We start from the raw sequence: 19517 nt of genomic DNA, 5'->3' as shown, positions 1-19517 counted from the left end.
TTGTCAAATTTGCCCCTATTTGGGTGTGAGCAAAAACACGCCGTTTTTGTGTGTGTCCCTTTAAATGCAAATGAGCTGCTGCTCCCGGCCACCTTTCCAAAAGGGGGTGGAACTTTAACAGCTCGCGCTTCGGTTGCTCAACAACAACAAAGCTGGAGAATCTCACACAGCCAAAATGAGGATTGTCAGTAACGGTGTTCAGCCTTACATTGTTCAAACCGGAGTCGGACACTGATGGAGAGACTCAGGAAGAAGTTACAATGTTTAAAATGCAACTGGATGTTTCTGAATGGTAAGTGGAGAAATTTATGGAGTTGCTATGGAGTTGATTCAACTCATGGTTAATCTTTTGTGCAAATCCAGCGTTGAATTGACCCTCGTTTGTGAAGCAGTCTGGCGTAAAATGACGGCATGGCAACAACACTCAAAGTTCAATGCCCTTTGCATTGAACTTTGAGCTTCTTAACTTTGCAGATGTTGTTTATTCTTAAACAGCAACATTACACACTTACTAAAGTAAAAAAAAAAGTGACATCATAATCAAGTTAATGGCATATATAGGTGTTTGAATGCCATGTGCTTGAAAAGTAACTGCAATACCTAAAATGATATTGATGTAGAACAGGATGAAATGAGCAAAAGCTGTAAAAAAATAAATTCATGAACAATGTTTGCAACTAACCACAAAGGTTAACGAGAGAGAGCACGGGGGTGAAGAGAAAGTTTTAAAACCACAAGCGGAGATGAAAGTGAAAAAGAGGAAGAGTGCACTAAAAATGACAAATATCGTAGGAGGCGGCGGAAGGACATCCAGCTATTGGACATAAGTGACAGAAATAGATATTCCTACAACAGTAAGACTGGATCAATGAAACGGAATTGGAATTCCCCAAAAAGAAGTATAAAAAGAAGCAGATGCTGCCTGAAGGACACCTGATACACTACCAAGGGTAACTTAAAATCTTAGCTGATTTTAAGTTTGAATTTTTGCATTAACTGCTTTGTATTGTAACCAATAAAAGAAGTGTTTTTATTGTTATGATTGCCTCCTGTGAGACTTTACTTATAACTACAAACTGAGCCACAAAAAGAAAGAAACCACAAGAAAGTCTTCTACATCATTCCTGAAGAACTTCAACCTGCTGGTGGGTGAGTACTTTATGGTGTAGGCTAGATTTGACTATCCTTACCCAACCTGAATAATCATAGGGTTAAAGGTGTAAGATATAAAGACACACCATATAACAACATATTACATGCATATTATTCTGTTTTATTTAAAAGGCAAGTTGCACTACATAGTGAAAGGAAATATAGCGAGAATCACTCTAAAATGCATCAGAGATCTAAATTCAAGCTATCCAGCCATCTGTATCTCCATCCATCCATCCATCTATCCTTCATTCTGTCCCTCCCCCCCTCTGTCTGTCCATCCATCCATCCATCCATCATTCTGTCTATCCATCCATCCGTCCGTCCCTCATTCTGTCCATCCTTCTGTCATCATCCATCCATCATTCTGTCCATTCTTCCATCATTCTATCTATCCAACCATCCATCAATCCATCCGTCCCTCATCCTGTCCATCCTTCTGTCATCCATCCATCCATCCATCATTCTGTCCATTCTTCCATCATTCTGTCCATCCATCCATCCGTCCCTCCCTCCATCATTCTGTCCACCCTTCCATCATTCTGTCCATCCATCCGTCCCTCCCTCCATCATTCTGTCCATCCTTCCATCCTTCTGTTTGTCCGTCCATCTATCCATCCATCCATCAATCTGTCCAGCCTTCCATCATTTTGTCCATCCTTCCATCCATCCATCCATCCATCATTCGTCCACCCAACCATCCATCCATCTGTCCATCCTTCCATCCATCCAACATTTGCCATCCAACCATCCATCCATCCATCATTCTGTCCATTCTTCCATCATTCTGTCCATCCATCCACCCAACCGTCCAAAAATATCCAAAAACCACAAGGCCAGTATAATATATTTTGTTCACTTGAGTACTTACAATATCCCAAATGTTTCCAACTATTTGTAAATCGTGAGAAAATTGCAATTTTAACCAAGGCTCCGGGACGTGTAAGGAGTCGCCTCAGCCTGTCAATTGCGTCATACCCGCATTATCCTCAGTTTCCGGTTTTATTTTGTAGAAACCATGGAAACACCAAAGACGCTTCAATATATTACATGTTTTAATAGACAAGGGAACAGCTGTTTGGTTACATTTATAGACAGAAAACTAATTATTGTTATATAGCTCATGTTTAGTCTTATTGTTTAAATCTAATTTTCTTGATTTTTTGCAAGTACCATGCTTTACCCTGCCTCAGAGAAAAAACACTATTTTGTCAAGCGGCTAACATAGCAAAATCAGAAAATCAAATACATATATATATATATATATATATATATATATATATATATATATATATATATATATATATATATATATATGTATATATATATATATATTTGATTTTATTTCAGGTAACGTTTAATTTATTTCACATAACTAAAATGTTTTTGTATGGTTTTAGTTTTAGTAAAGTAAAATAACCCAGCTCAAAACACAGAAATGCCGTGATGAGCGTGATCTTACGTCAGTGGCCGCCGTGAGGATCTTGGACAGAATGACTCGAGCGAGTCCGTCTCTGCTGTAGTCCAGAGTGGAGACCGTTAGTTTCAGCAGGTGATCCTGGTTTTTCATTGAGCACAAGTTCAGCAGACTGTACAAAACAAATCAGAACCAAACATAGTTAATCATACTGTCTGCTACCAAGGCACCATAGTATTAACATGATTGGAAATACTTTTTTTGTGCATATTTACAGTTTATTTGTGACAAATTTTCAGTAATGTTCAAGGTTTGCAGGAACACTAAATATTTGTAAGGTATTGTTTTTTCCTGAACATAGTACTATGGTAATACCACAGTTAAATGGAGCAACATGATACCACCATGACATTTTTACAGTAAGTATCCTAGAGTAACAAGTAAGGACTGGTGTATATGAATATGGTAATAATTCAGTACCATGACACCTATATTTGAATGTACCATTCATTACCATTACTGTAATATGGTACCACCACAGTACTTTCACTTTTTCATATAGCAGGAATAATAAAGTTCATCAGGACAATAAACATATTAAATTGTGTGTGTTCTCACCACTGAAATGCACCACATTTCTCCAGCATTTTGACTCCGTTTGGCTGTGAAGACAGAGTACCCAGAAACAGGAAGTAGTGCTGACTGAGGGTGCTAAGGAGGCCATTGCTATGGAGACTGCGTTCAGGTTTAAGCCCAGAAGAGGATGTGAGCCATTGGACAATATCTTTCACAAACTCTTCTAAATACCCCTGGCCATCCTACAAAAACAAAAGACAATAAACCAAGTTGACTGCTACTAGTTCTGCATGATTTGGGGGTAAAAACGAACTGTGATTTAAAATGTGATTAAAAACAACAGGCTTGCTGTGCTTGATTGTAGGGTTGCACAATTTGGCCAAAATGTTGTGATTATATATCAATATGGCTATAAAATAGTAATAATTAACATAATCATTATTGTTACTAAATAAAAATATACAAATTACTAAATAAAAAACTTTTCTGACTTTTATTTTGAAGGAACACCACAGGGAGCCCTTAAAGTTTCTCTTTTGTTGATGAGTGCTTCACATTACACAGGGTTTCTGCAGGTTTTATAAAGGTATATTTAAGACTTTTTAAAGACCTTTTTAAGACCAAGTAAAGAAAATTTAAGGATAAAATTAAAGGGAAAACAATATGTTTTGTAAATGTAAATATCTTGTGAGAAACACAGGGAGTTGTATTAGCAACACTTCCGAGTTTGATGATACAACTTACAACAGATATCCATTACTTTTTGATTCATTTTTACAAAAAAAAATGAGCTTGAATCGCTCTAGAATCAGTAGAATATGGAAATATCTTTTATTGTACCTTCTGATCACACTGCAAAAAAATGATGTTCTTATTTTATGCCTTATTTTCCAGTCCAAATGTCTTAATTTTCTTGAATTTTATAAATTTTAAAGTCTTGTTTTCTGTGAAATCGATCAACCACAGTTTTTTCCTGCTTTTTCAGGACTTCATTTTACATTTGCCTCTCAAGTAAATGTATCTCGATTTAAAGATGTTTTAAATATTTGTATTGGAAAACAGAACAAAAATACTGGGCAAGATATTCAATTTTTGCAATGCATGCAACATTTAACGCCATGATTTTATTAATTTCAGACTTTCGTCTCTGATTTCAGACCTTTTTAAGGCCTTAATTTGTGTAAGGGTGAAGTAAGACCTTTTTAAGACCCGCAGTCTTTGTGATTTGATAATTGCACTAAGCCATAACACTATTTTGGTTTTATTTCCATTAATGGTACAGCCCTAACTGCTACTGTGCTTCTTATGGAGTAATTTAACAAAGGTTCAGGGGTCTAATTTTTTTGCCTTCTCACCTCTTCTGAATCCAAGAGGAACTGGTTGAACTGGCAGCCTGCTACCGTCAGCTGTCTGGCTTTGCCGTGATCCAGCTCCAGAGCCGAGTACAGCTTACTGCTGGGCTTATAGAAATACAGTAAGCGCCTTACAAATCTGCACACAAACACACATACGTTAGGGATGTAGTCTGTGGTTAGTGCTTTGCAAGAAAATGCAGCACATGTCTGATGTCATGATGTGTGCACAACACTTGCTGGTCTTACTTGTGCATCTGCTCGTCCTTGTTGTTTCTGAGGTTAACGTTTGGCCACTAGAAAAGAAAAACAACAACACACAAAGCAGGGGCGGTAAGATTTTGTAATGTTTGTTAAAGAAACCTCTTCTGCTCACCAAATCATGTGTTTATTTGACCAAAAATACAGTAATAAAACTAATACTGTGAAATATGATTACACTTTAAAATAACTCTTTTCTATTTGCACATATTTTAAAATGTAATTTATTCCTGTGATGCAAAGCTGAATTTTCAGCATCATTGTGACATGATCCTTCAGAAATCATTCTAATATGCTGACTTGTTCCTCAAGAAACATTTCTTTATTTTATTCATTTATATGCCAGTTATTATCTAATGCAATGAGAATGACACATTTAAAAGTGAGACTAAAGTGTAAAAGGTCACTGTATAGCACACTATCATACTATATGCAATTTATGAAATATGCATCATGTACAGCATGTGAATTTTCTGTATGCATGGGATACTCAGATCACCATCTTGACTCACTATTTAATAGAACTGCTAAAAAGTTGAGACATTTGACAGAATTCTTGAATTAAACACTCAATGTAGTAACAATTTAGCATTCTACACTGAGAAAAATAATCAATTGTTTATCATAACTGTTTCACATACTATTTTTCAAAATTAGTAGTCAAGTCAAGTCAAGTCACCTTTATTTATAAAGTGCTTTTTACAATGCAGATTGTGTCAAAGCAGCTTTACAGTGATAACTGGTAGGCAGTAGACAGTAGATAGTATACTGTACAGTATGCAGTAAGCATTACACTTGAATTCTATCCAAACATGGCTTTAGGTTTTACCTTCAGTATAGTGATGATCAGAATCCAGTTCCAGTCCAGGTTCTGTTTGTGATTGAGGACCTGACTGTCCCTCAAGTTCATCATCAGCGCCTCTTCAGTGTCCTACACCACACAAACAACAAACGACTCAGAAACAAAGTCTTCTGTTGAAGTATCTTATTATATTAATCAATATATACATTGTGTGAATTTCATAAAACCATGTCCAAGTCACTCCAACATGCCAAAATTGAAAGGAAAAAAAATATTTTGCAAAAAGAAATTAAGCCTATCTTTAGGATCATAAAAGGATCACTTTTTTTTTACATTGTGACATTATTATGTCAAATAAGCACATTTTGACCCTCAAATTCTTAATACCATAATGCATCTGAACGTTTTTAATTCCAATTATTCTCAATGGTGATTAGTATTCATGTAATTAATGTTATTTAGTGTTATTAAATGTTAATGTACTATATATACATACACACACACATACATATACATACATATATTATATATACACACACACACTGTGGTCTGAATTCTTTTTACAATAATTCATTGTAAATTCATTCAGATTTTAGTTTTTCAAAAAAAGTGTTTGTTTTATTTCTCATATCTTTTTAGATAACTGTATCAATCTCAAACAGGTTTAAGTAGTTTGCCAGGTCTTAGGTAAATGGAAACCCTACTTAAAGGTCCACTGAAGTGACGATTCAGCGTCTGTTTATAGTGTAGGAGGGGCGGGACTTCAGATTCTAGAGAGCATTTGATTGGACAGAAGATTTGATGAGAAGCTGAAGTCTGCAGTGATGTCATGAAAATCTGTGATGCATTTTAGCGGAAGTGAGAGACTGTAAGTTTTAAATGCTTAAATCTCCTAAATGTGAATTTTGGCATTGTTTTGGAACACACCAGCTTATTCATAACCTTAAGGCTAACATTTTCATACTAAAAGCTAAAAACTTAAATTTTGATTTCAGGGGTACTTTAAAGAGGTTGTCAACCCTCTACATTATGAGTAAATCATTCGCATATGCGAGCAAATTTCATGCTAGGCGATTAAAAAATGTTTTTAATTAGCCAATGGCTAGTAACTTGTACAATTTCAGTCACCTGTGATTGAGTTCGAGGCAAAAAAATAAGTTTAGCGTGGATATAATTATTGCCTGCTGAGCTTTATGCACAGTCACTTGACTTCAAGCGCCCTCTGTCACTTTCTCTCACACACGCATTCACAGTGAGAGAAAGAGAGCAGCTTTTACACATGCCACGTAAAGAGAATGCTAGATCTAAATGCAGGGCTTGACAGGACTGCCTGATGGACAAGAGTTGACAGAACTGTCACTCCTCCGATCGGGCCAGTGCTGCATTGTCATGAAAGTTTATCATTTGCACATGTTTTTTTAGCAAGAAGACGCGTGCAAGTTATCTTTCGAATACTGAATTGAGCACTTCTTGCACTTGAACTGACAATTTCACACTAAATTATGTCTTGGCTAGTATCCTATTAAACATAGTCGGTTATCTTAAGTGAACGTAAACAACAGTTAAAAAAGAAAACACATATGTAACAATATCAGTCTATCCCGGCATTAAGCCTTAAAGTGACAGCAGCCAAATATTCCTGCTGCTTGTCTTGAATAGTGTTTGAAAATTATATTTTATATTTATATTTTATATTAGATTTTTTTTCTTTTGCATTGTTCTTGCATGCCATGTAAAAAATCTGGCAAGTAAAATAAAAAATGTCTAGCTAATGGCGACTTAAGCTTCAGTGTGTCCGTAGAGGGTTGTTGTTCCACATTATTAAGCAAGTCACAGTTCTCATGCAATATAGGGAGGAATAAAGATCTTTCTGATGATGAAAAGCATGAAATGGTGCAATGTCTTGCAAAAGGCATGAAAACAACTAACATTTTGCAAAAACTGAATAGAGGTTATCGAACTGTCAAAAGATTTGTATGTGATTTAGAGCACAGAAGAACTCAGATAAAGGCTTATTAAGGAAAGGTTCTGTCAAACAAATCAATTGTTTTAAAAGGGCAGCTATAAAAAAAAAAAGCCAGGTATTTGAAGCTGTTGGTATCTCTGAAGTCTCAAGAACCTCTCTATGCAGGCTGGCAGTTGTGCAAAAATGCAAATTGGCTTTCACAGTGCAGAAAACAGCGTCTACTCGACATGTCAGCAGCATGAGCCAAACTCTTCCAGTCTCAGCTACAACTACAGTGTTTGAGGGTGGGTCAAAGTAGACGTTGTTCGCGGGCAAATTCGTTACAAACCTACGCAGATTTGAGCAGGAAGTGAGTCTGGAATTACTGACGACTCGTTTCAGGCAGTTCAGAATCAGTTCTTTCTTCTGAGAGACGATAAGTCTCAATTAATCTTTGAAGATTTGCAGACCTTTTACATTCACAAACAGCTATAATACACACTACATGAAAGGTAATATCCGAAAAAGCATAATAGGGGCGCTTTGATGGTTCTAAAAGAAGGTGCCATTTTCTTTAAGTAAAAACTAATTTCTTATTTCTTTCTATTGATTTTGGGGTGAAATGATCCAGACATGTACTTGACAGGTCTATTTGACATTCAACAGGCACAGCAATGATATAGAGTGTGTACCTTCACAATATAGATGTCCTTGTGCGGACGCTGGTGCTGGTCTTTCTTGTGAGTGGAGGGGGACGTCCTGTACAGGATGTGATCCAGGTAAAGACTGTAAGGTTTGGGACCACGTCGTTTCTTTTCGTGGAATCGCTTCAGGTGGTTCACGGCTGCGCTGGCACGCCTGGAGAAAACAAGATTCAGAAGCAAAAACTAACTACCCATTACTGGAGAACACTGTTGGACACATGCTTGTGGATTATTGTTGAGTGTGTGTTTTCATTGTTGCACTCACAGACGTTTCTCCTGAGAGATGTCAAAGGAAGCAGCCATGTTGATTAGCGTGGGCAGACAGTGCAGATGATGACTATGAGAGTGAGGAAGAATCGTATTGGCCTGGAAGAGAGAAGAATCAAGATGTAGGTGAACTAAGCATTTTAGGTTGAAAAATAAAGGCTAATGGGGAAATTAAACAGCAGTCCATATGTGTGTGCAGACAGAGTGTAACATTTACACGCGTCAAGTGACATATACAAGTAAATAACATTTTTTACAAATTGTAAAATTATATACATTTTAAATAGCAATGTAAAACAAAATGTAAAACAAATGGTTGATTAAATAACAGATCAGTCACTATGTATGGCGCATCGTCCGACAACTTTACCCTTTTTTTTTAAAACCTAATCCATTTTAATTTATGATCAAAAGTTCATCTAAGAAAGAAGCTTTAGAATTATTTAAGATTATTTGCATTGTTATTATTATGACAACTAAGAGCATTTTGACATCCAAATTCTCCATTTCACGAGTATAAATTTATTTCCGTTTTTTTATATGTATATATATATATATATTTTTTTTTTTTCCCTTTCACTGCAATACAGTGTTATTTTAGTATTATTTATATCCTATTGTAGTATTATTTTCACTATTTTAAATAAGCTTTTCAGTTTTTCATTTTAATTTTAGTTTTGTAATTTTGTTATGTGCTGTTGTCATTTTTATTAATAAAAAAAATTCTATTTTGCTTTAATTTATTTTTATTTCAGTTTTAGTATTTTTAATACTTCAACATTTTTCAACTTTTTTTTCAGTTGGTTAAAAAAACATTTTTTTAATTTATTTTTTATTTCAATTACCAAAAACAAATTTTTAATAATTTTTGTTTCAGTTAATAAAAACAATGAGTCTAAATTTATTTCCAATTTATATACATATCTTCTTATGAATGATTAAAAGTTTGTCTAAGAAAGCTTTTTTTCCCTTTCACTGCCATACAGTGCTATTTTAGTATTATTTATATACTTATTTGTATTTTATTTCAATTACAAAAAAAAAAATATGAAATAGTTTTTGTTTTAGTTAACAATAAAAACACTGTTGCCATAGGGAAAATTAATCAATTTTGATCAATAGCGCCACCAAAATGAGAATAAAAAACTTATTACATTGAAAAAATTATTACAAAATTATTATAAATAGTTAATGTTGGGCCCTGTTGTAGTGTAGTACCATGTGCAGAAGTTCTCCGAGCAGTAAGGTGGCTCTCACTGATATCTGTCCATCACTGCTGGTCACGACCTCCACCAGACCCTGAGTAAACAAAAACATTATCAATAAAAACATCACAGGTCTGTTACATTAAAGTTAAAGAAAATCAAGGATCCATCAAGTGATCTTGTGATTATGTACCTCCAGTAGTCCACTGTTGATAAAGGCGGACAGCAGTAGTGCCAGGTAGTTGTCCATGAGGTCTGGTCTGGTGATGGAAAACAGAAGAACATGAATACAACATTTAACCCAGAAGATTCCCAGCATATGTGATGTTGGACGGGTCTCACCTGGATCTTGCTCTGTGAGGCAATATGACTTTGGCTTCTGCAGCTACAAACCCATCAGCTAGTCTCCAGCTGTCCTGAAACCTGCTGGGGTCTGAATGACACAAACATCAGCATGAAACACACATCCCAAACAGAAAGAGTAACATGCAAATCAAAGAGTTTACAGCAGTCAGTGAGGCTTTTTTGAACAGATGAAACGCGTTTATGAATCGAGGTGCTTCTTACCCACACTGTGCAGGGCTTCCTCAAAATCTCCTGTCACTAAAGGAACAGGCAATCTGAAGATCTCATACATGACTTCTAATAAGGCTTTCTGTAGACAAAAACATAAATGGACAGATCTGACTTTAAAATTGATTCATTGCTGTGAATCAGTTCTTTAGAACTGACCTTTTCGGTGAATAATGGAATTTAATGCACTTTATAATGTTTTAGTTAACATATATGTAGGTAAATATTGCAGTTTATGCCCATGTATGCCCAAAAGTTTATATTTGTTTTTGAAGGACTTTTACAGTCTCTCATGCTCACCAAGGCTGTATTTATTTAATCAAAAAAACAGTAATATTGTGAGAAATGATTAAAATTTAAACTAAGTGTTAAAATGTAATTTATTCCTGTGATGCAAAGCTGAATTTTCAGCATCATTACTCTAGTCTTCAGTGTCACATGATCCTTCTAAAGGATTTAAAAGAAATCATTCCAATATGCTGATTTGCTACTGAAGAAACATTTCTTACAGTCAAATTTGAAAACCGTTGTGCTGCTTAATATTTTTGTGGAAATCGTGATAAACTTTGTCAGGATTATTTGAATAGGAAGTTCAAAAGAACAGCATTTATTTGAAATAGAAATAATTTGTAACACTATAAACGTATTTACTGTCACTTTTGATCAATCCTTACAGAATAAAAATATTTACTTCTTTAAAAAAAAAAAAGTCTTACTGATCCCAAACGTATGAATGGTAGTATATATTGAATAAAAATGCTGGGGGAAAAATGTATTATCTATTTTGTCCAGCATTTCTGGTAAGATACAGCAGAGAGTTGATAACACAGATTAGTCTAAACAAATGGAAAAAAAAGGCTCACCCTGACATCCATGTTTGGTATACAGAGCAGGCCTATCAAAGACTGGACCCCTGAGTTCCCTGATTTACACAGGTTTATAATACCTGTAAGAGAACAGCAGGAGAAAAGGATGAAGAGCAGAATCTGGGCGTTCCTCTTTTCTACTCATGGATGAAAGAGATTTCATACCTGACCAAGAACGGAACGCTGCCACGATAGCCATTTTACTGGCTAAAAAACGAGCTTCTCTATCCTCCCTGTGGAGCACAACGATTCATTAAACTATGATTTTAGAAATGCAGTGCATTGCAGATAAATAAAGAATTGGCACAGAAACATGCACAAAAGCATCATACAGCATCACCAACCTACACAAAAATATAAAAATTAGGTCACACTTTAGTTTAGGGTCCAATTCTCACTATTAACTACAACTTTTGCCTCAATAAACTCATAATTACTGCTTATTAATAGTTAGCAAAGTAGATGTTATGTTTAGGTATTGGGTAGGATTGAGGGATGTAGAATATGGTCATGCATTAATATGTGCTTTATAAGTATTAATAAACAGCCAATATCCTAGTAATATGCATGCTAATAAGCAAATAGTTAATAGTGAGAATTGGACCCTAAACTAAAGTGTTACCAAAAATTATACCATGGAACTATGGATTATTTTTATATTTATTTTATATTGTTTTGAGATTGATGCTGTCTAATGAAATGATACTTTAACAATTTAATCAATCATTTACAATGTAACGAAATTAATAAAATAAGAGGGCTCACTTGACTTGTGCCTCTGCTGTGTCAGGGTTGTGTCTGTAGTGAAAGTCTGTGTAAGGTGCAAGGATTTGCTGAAAAAAAAAAAAAAAAAAAAAGAAAAAAAAGAACATATACTACTGTCAGACATTTTTACTTCATTTAATTTAAGAATGAGCATGTGCACTACCCAGTATGCCGCTGCACATATGCATACCTCCAGTTCAACATCAGGGCGTATGTACTGGCGCGTGTGCGGGTGATTGAGCAGGTGCAGTATGGTGGTGATCAGGGCCTCGTTGATGCGGCTCAGCTGACAGTCGATGACGTTCTTCAGGATGGTGCTCAGACCGCCCCGCTGGGCCACCACCTCTGGGTTCTTCAGTGCTGAATGACAAGAGAGATATATATTGTTGATATATATGCAAAATACCAACAGTACATGGTTTAAACTCTACATATAACACAGGGCTAGGAGATAAATCGATATTGATATTTATTGAAATAAATTAAATATTTAATAAAATAAATCCACAATATCGATAATGGAATTTAAGTAATTTTCGATATTTAGCCTACATCCAAAGTCTGCATGTAAGTTTTCATATTTTCTCTGTAGTAATAATAACAACAACAATAATAAAGAAATGTATTAAAACATTACCATTAATTAATATTATTATTATTATTATGGAAAAATCATACAAACCAGATATTTTTTCATCCATGTTTTAATTAATACAGTACACTAGTTCTGTTGTTCAGTTCCTTATTTGATAAAAAATAAAAATGCTATGTTTTGCAGAAAATGATTTGTTATATTTAAAATAGATTACATTTTAAATGATTTATTTAACTGTTAATGTTTTCTGCATTCATTTCACTAAACAACATTTTGGATAATAACCTTTATTGTATTAAATCATAAAACACAGAATCCAAAAAAGATAAAATAAAAAACACAGAATTTTAATAAGATTAAAGTAGATTAAAATAAAAGAGATTCTTTAAGTTTCTGTAAGTTTCTCATAAAACTACATTAAAATATTCAATTATAAAAAAATACATCTGTCAAATTAACATTTGATGAAAACCCTATGATAAAACAAAACTTGTAAAAAATGTTGCCTAGAATATATATTACCTTCATATCAGCCTATAATAGAATTGGCATTAAAGGGATAGTTCACCCAAAAATGAAAATTCTGTCATACTCACCTGTTTTAAACCTGTATGAGTTTTTTTTGTTCTGTTGAACACAAAAGAAACTCATACAGGCTTGGAACAACTTGAGGGTGAGTAAAGAACCCATGGCTTTTCCCTTTAAGAACCCATGGCTGTGCACACAAAGGCACTTTTTCACCTGTTCATTCACTAAAATAAGTGTTACCACTCCTCAACGGGCAGCAAGATTTGACGGTGTGGTATGTGCCACAGAATACTAATAGTGATCACTGACTTAAACACCACTAATAACTCACCAAGTTCACAAATGATGGCGATGCAGGCTCGAACCATGCGATCTCTCTCCTGCAGCCCGTCGTTGCCCACTGCGATCAGAGAGTTCGTCACAGAGCTGGGAAAGAGCTGTGCGTTCACTGTTATCATCTGAACGGGCAAAATAACAGATTGAGATCAGATTCACCCAACACAAAAACATAAACAGGTTATACTGAGTTCAACAGTGCCAGTAAGAGGTTGGAGGTCGTACCTTTCTGACCAGTCTGAGGGCTTGAGTTCTCTCCACCTCATTACTCTGCTGAATGTCAATACACCTGAACACAAATCAACAGGTTTGAAGATAAACATTCAAACTTCTCATCTGAGGCTTTCTGACCAGGACACGGAGACTGAAAGTCAAGTTCACCCACCAGAGCACTGGTAATAATTTCACAATTTAGTTTTACAATGAAAAGACAAGCAAATTATTTCACTAATCTCAGACAAAAACACGACATAAGACATTATCTCTTTGTTTTGTGAAGACAAGGAATTTAAGCAGGTGTGCGAGCTCACCTGGAGATCAGGTAATCCACCTGCAGCTGAAGAACTTTCTGGAGGATGCTGCTGTCACAGATCAGATACCTCAGCGCTCTCAAACCTGCAGCCCGAACCTCCTTCACCTCATTCAGCAATGCCACACGCAGACTAAACCGATAAAGACAGAATGAGAAACACAAGACGAGCGCTTCAAATCATTCATCTGTGAGATTCCTTGATGGATGCTGTCTATGTAGTCAGTGACCAGCTATTGGAACAGAATAAGAGAAAGTTGTACTGTTGAACTTACCAAATGATGATTTCCTCATGTGTAAATCCTAATTTCTCTTCACAGTGACTTACACTGTTCAGGAGCTGAGAGAGAAAGATATATATATATATTTTATAAAATATATTTAAATATAAAGCTATAGAAGCTTGTTTTTGGCACTAAATAAAAAAAAATAAAGGTAATTGCGACTTTTTCCTCACAATTCTGACTTTTTTTCTCAGAACTGCAAGATTTAAACTCGCAATTGCAAGTTAAAAAGTCAGAAGTGATATAAAGTCGAGTTGTCATCACGCAATTATGACTTTTTTTCCCTCAGAATTGCATGATATAAACTCACAATTGCGTCTTATAAAGTCAGAATTGCGATATAAACTCGCAATTCTGACTTTTTTCTCAGAATTTCGAGTTATATTAAACGTCAGTCTTTTTTCCTCTCACAATTGGACATTGTAACACACAATTGTGAGTTTATATCTCACAATTCTGACTTTATAACTCGGGATTCAGAAAAAAAGTCAGAATTGTGAGGTAAAAAGTCGCAATTACCTTTTTTATTTTTTATTTCATGGCGGAAACAAGCTTCCATATAAAACAGCTATTTTAAATTGTAATAATATTTCGCAATATTACTGTTTTTACTGTATTTTTAATCAAATAAATGCAGCCTTGGTAAGCAGAAAAAAATTCTTTCAAAAACATTCAAAAAACTGACCGACCACAAACTTATGTACAATACGCAATTACGCATGCATAATAATATTCTTTAAAAGTGAAAAAAGTCATTCCTTAAAATCTCTCAAAGCTGTTTTGAATATGAACAAAGATTCAAAACATCATCTGGTAATGATGAGATTCATAAACTGAACCCAAAAATAAAACGTAAGACAGACACATCAACAATTGCACTAAGATGACTTACAGTGTAAAATTAGTGCGCTGTGTCTACTAAACATGTTTGTGTGTGTTACTGTGGAGTGAGATGACCTTGGCAGGCTGTGCATGCATATGTATGTGTTTATGATGATGTCAGAGCTCAGGCAGTCAGAAGGGGCCGTGTGACCCTCGGAGAGGATTACATCTCCTCTATCTCAGCATCCTTAAAAGGCCACACACGGTATTCATGCACACACACACCGCCGGAGTTATTATTCCCCAAAGCTGAGAAAATCCCACTTAAACACGCACACAAAACAGTTAAACACATGAAAAACTGCACACATACTTCTGTACTAACAGTCTTGAGTTTTAACCTCAGTCACACTGAGATGAAACACATAAAACAAATTCTCTCAGAAAGAAACTGAAAGTGAGAGGAGGGCGCTGAAGATAAACAACCCGACAACACACACACACACAAACACACTGCCTGCTGCTGTTTACCATGTTACAAATCTGTTTACAGGACCAGGCCAAAAAACACTGCACTATTATTTGCATTACATAAAAACTGCATTATTAACTCATTCGAAAACAGTGTATATCAACCTTAGTGTTCAAGTTATGAGCCGAAATGTAATACTTTTGACTTAAGGCAAGACACTATAGGTAAAACCATTATTTTTCATGCACTGGTTAATTTGCTTCTATAACATGTTTTCTTTCCACTAGTCTGAAAGAAGACATCTAAAATATACCTTTAAGTGTTTATTTTATTACATTTTATCTATTTGCATTTGTATGTTTCACTTACAATGCTTACTGTATCTTTAAAGGTGCACTATATAAGCCTTTTTTTTGTTCAAAATTAACAATTTAAATAATGAATAAATACACCATCAATCCAAAATGTGTTTTTGTCTTACCCTAATTTACTATGGTAAGCCCATTATAAGGGTTTATATTTTAGACCGAGCAGGAAGTTTTTCGCAAGAAATTGCATACATGCATCACTAGAGTGTGTCTCAACATATCCGTAAATAGAGAAAAGCTGCTCCGGCTACTTTGATGCATGTCTGGTGTGGGAGTGTCATAGTTAGTTGTCACAATGAGTGAGAAAGATTGACATGGAGCAGCTAAATCTTCAACCTCCGGGGAATCACCCATTTGGAGGGAAAAAAAAAAAAAAATCTGCTGGCAAAAAGATAATGCGACAGAGTTTGTAATAAAACAAGAATCAACATTGGCTTGGCTTTTCAGAGATGGGAAGGACTAAAGGATTTGAAATGTTGTAAAAGTAAAGCGGAGATGGCGTTTTTATTGCTCAGATTAAGGTATTCATCAACACAGTCATGCAGGGAAGAAGTACAATCAAAACAATGTTCTTCTGCAAAATACATGCAGTTTTGTTTAGTTTTTTTCCCCTGGCTATTGACAGTATGGGAAAAATGGGCACTTCTCCCTGATAAGCGTTCGCACACGCATCACCCAGAGCAAAAGCAAGAGCACACCCATCAACGCGATTCATTCGGGTTATGGAAGCAGAGAGAATTTTCAACAATGGCTGTGTCCCAATTCAGGGGCTGCACCTTTGAAGGCCACATTTGAAGGCTGCATACATCATCGAGGCAGTGTCATTTAAGAAAAATACCCATTAGATTGCAAAGTAAGAAAGAAATTACAGTATTTTACACCTCACAATGAATAGTCAATTTTATTACGGTTACTTTTCTTAAATAAGACATCCTTGATGACGTATGCAGCCTTCAAATGCGACCTCCGAAGGACGCAGCCTCCGAAATGAGACGCAGCTCCTGTCAACAAAGGAGTATTCTTGGTTGTTAGGGAAAGATTAACTTTTTCAGCTTCCCAAAGAACCCAGCTTTAAGGGAACAGTGGATGAAGTTTGTTTTTCCGGGGCAGCAATGGAGCTGTTTGTTTGTTTCCAGAAATTTCGGTAATGAATGCTTTGTAAACAAGTCCAAGTTCGTCGCTGGATTTGCAGATCGCGGGCGGTGAGTAACTGCATCAAATGTCTGTGTTTTGTTGCCAATCGGAATGTCAAATGTAAACAACACAAACGTTTTTGTTCCCTTTTTATTTATAATGATGTCGCAGCTTGCAGACGATCTCTACACAAAAGCTGCACGCGCTCCTGACCCTTTAGCTCTGCCCACGGCAGGCACGCCTCCAGGAGCTTGGCTTTTTTCGGAAAGACTCTGTACAGCATATGTATCTTTTATAAATATGACAAAACTAAAGACATTTCAGAGATATGAAGGATGCAATACTAATCTACAGGTACTCGAGATTAACATGAGATTGGCAGAAACTGTGGGTTACCTACCCTTTAAAAAAAAAAAACTTGCAATGAAAAGCAACTCAACTGGGGAAAGTATGGTGATATTTACTACTTGAAATGTTTACCCTATTTACCTGTGATGTGTTGCCTTAAAAGCTTTTGCAATACAAATATGAGCCCATGCAGTTCAGATCATGATCAGGGCCTACAGAACTCAAAGAGAGATTGCAAGTACTTTTGCGAAATTTGCTTTCAGCAATTAGTAAGAGTGTAATATTTTCAGCTTCATTTAACACATTCTACTGTGTTTACATTTACAACACAAAAGAATGTGAAAAGAAGTCTTCAATTCCATCCAGACCTGGTCATGATCTTCTCTCATTGCTGAAATCATACACAAGAGCAACAACCAGCATAAATTAAAGTTGCACTACCTTAACAAAATTGTTCAGGTGGCCGAGTTTCCTCATGTTGGACACCCCGTGAGATTTGGCAATGTTCTGCAGGATCTCACGCATGTTATCTGAGGGTTCTGTGGAAAGCAAAAACAAAATTAAAATCTTTAAAAACACAATAAGGTTAATAGTGCAACTGATAGATATTTTAGTGCAACTGGAACGCTGCAAAGCAAAAATATGTTTATAATATGTTTAAAATCTCTTAAAATTAAAATCACATAGTTTAGAACATAATGCAAATACATAATCACATAGTTTATCACCATATACAATGAAGCATAATTTCCCCTGTGCAGAACTAAAATAAAACCTCCCGGGATCTTGTATGAGAATGACTTTTTGCATATACAAGATATTATGATCTACATTTAGCAATTGCAATTAAAGTCTTTATTTAGCACATTTCTCAAGAGAGATGTCACAGCAAGTTTCATCAAGATAAGGCTCCTCAAAGACTTTCTGCATTTAATACCAACCAGCTTACATGAATTACAGACTGAAACCTTAAATACACAGATTTATTAGGCAGCATAAAAAGATATGAAGGCATCAAGATGCTTTAAGCTATTGACTGTTTGTTTACTGACAGCCTAACAGGGCTAAATGCACTGCAGTTATTCTACTGACATGCAGACGTTTACTAGAAAACACAAACTGATGGGGCTGTGCATTACAGATTAAAACAACACTTGGGTCACAAATCTTAGTGAGCTGCCTAGCTAGACAGCATATTTGGGGCATCACAGGAGCAAAAAAACGCAGTCTATTTAGGAAACCCATTAGGTTTTGAGACAAACAACATCTTATTCACCCTAATTCTCCTGTCTGCAAGGCCAGATAGAGGAGATGAGAAATTATTAATAGCAATTTCTTGAATTTAGTCATTGCTTGGTTATTATTACAGAGAAGCACTATTAAGATGTTCCTTATGATCTCTGACTCTCACCCCGCGTAAGATCCAGCGGTACATTCTCCTCTCCGCTGTCATTCCGACCTGTCAAACACAAAAAAACGAAACAATAAAGACATCGTAAGTCCTTATCCGAGGCTTAACGGAAACTGCACAAGCGGAGGGTTTTAAACAGCGCCGACTGCGCATGGTGACGGGGGTGTGAGTGCCGCTAACTTGCCTCTCATCCGTACACTCCGGGTCGGACGGCCGCGGATGCTGACCGCCATGTTGGCAGGGACGTTCATCATCACAACACCGGAACTCTCGTAAACTCTCGCGAGGTTTATCTTTTCTTTCAATATCTTCGGCGTCAGACGTTATAAAAGCTAACATAGTAACACTTTTTTTTTTTGGCCTCGATACCAGCATGCATTCTTGCTGCCATTGTTTTTATGTACTTTTCCACAGTCTCTGTTGTTATTGACTTCCAAATAGTTTCTAGTTGTTCCCAAAGACTTGCTTTGTGCAATCTATCTTTGAATCCATTAAATCCCAACAATAATTATATTTTTGCATTAGAAAAACTACTGTGACTCAAGAGTTTACACACACTGGCATGGATTTACTATTATAGAAACGTGAAATATGGTGATTTTGGTCAAATAATTTTGGTAATCACCAATACTGTTTAGGGCAGTGCACTATATTTAATTATAAATTATAAAGGTTTGTGGTTTAAGATTCGAATATTGTAACACTATTATATATTATATCTCTATTAATTTTATATTTTTTTCCCCATTCAGACAGAAACATGCCTCAAGTGCACAGGTTTTGATTTTTGCACTAGGATGTCATG

At 35.7% G+C, this 19517-nt stretch overlaps 1 protein-coding gene across 2 annotated transcripts in view; it reads right to left on the bottom strand.

Moving 5' to 3' along the window:
• rictora (RPTOR independent companion of MTOR, complex 2 a) overlaps nucleotides 1–18966 on the bottom strand; it is a 37480-nt gene extending 18514 nt beyond the window's left edge. For both annotated transcript variants that reach the window (XM_051895798.1, XM_051895799.1), the window contains exons 1-22: nucleotides 18897–18966; nucleotides 18713–18760; nucleotides 17743–17840; nucleotides 14149–14213; nucleotides 13875–14006; nucleotides 13570–13633; nucleotides 13340–13466; nucleotides 12076–12245; nucleotides 11886–11953; nucleotides 11286–11353; nucleotides 11118–11200; nucleotides 10249–10336; nucleotides 10024–10114; nucleotides 9875–9941; nucleotides 9695–9775; nucleotides 8475–8575; nucleotides 8198–8363; nucleotides 5588–5689; nucleotides 4747–4793; nucleotides 4501–4636; nucleotides 3188–3387; nucleotides 2615–2741 (exon numbers count right to left, since the gene is read on the bottom strand). In XM_051895798.1, coding sequence (XP_051751758.1) covers nucleotides 2615–2741; nucleotides 3188–3387; nucleotides 4501–4636; nucleotides 4747–4793; nucleotides 5588–5689; nucleotides 8198–8363; nucleotides 8475–8575; nucleotides 9695–9775; nucleotides 9875–9941; nucleotides 10024–10114; nucleotides 10249–10336; nucleotides 11118–11200; nucleotides 11286–11353; nucleotides 11886–11953; nucleotides 12076–12245; nucleotides 13340–13466; nucleotides 13570–13633; nucleotides 13875–14006; nucleotides 14149–14213; nucleotides 17743–17840; nucleotides 18713–18760; nucleotides 18897–18966 — 2199 coding nt within the window. The remainder of the gene's footprint in view (nucleotides 1–2614; nucleotides 2742–3187; nucleotides 3388–4500; nucleotides 4637–4746; nucleotides 4794–5587; nucleotides 5690–8197; nucleotides 8364–8474; nucleotides 8576–9694; nucleotides 9776–9874; nucleotides 9942–10023; nucleotides 10115–10248; nucleotides 10337–11117; nucleotides 11201–11285; nucleotides 11354–11885; nucleotides 11954–12075; nucleotides 12246–13339; nucleotides 13467–13569; nucleotides 13634–13874; nucleotides 14007–14148; nucleotides 14214–17742; nucleotides 17841–18712; nucleotides 18761–18896) is intronic.
• Between the last annotated feature and the right edge of the window lie 551 nt (nucleotides 18967–19517).

This window comes from Ctenopharyngodon idella, chromosome 5 (assembly GCF_019924925.1).
Source record: "Ctenopharyngodon idella isolate HZGC_01 chromosome 5, HZGC01, whole genome shotgun sequence".
Classification (NCBI taxonomy): Eukaryota; Metazoa; Chordata; class Actinopteri; order Cypriniformes; family Xenocyprididae; genus Ctenopharyngodon; species Ctenopharyngodon idella.
This window is presented reverse-complemented; position numbering and strand designations above follow the sequence as displayed.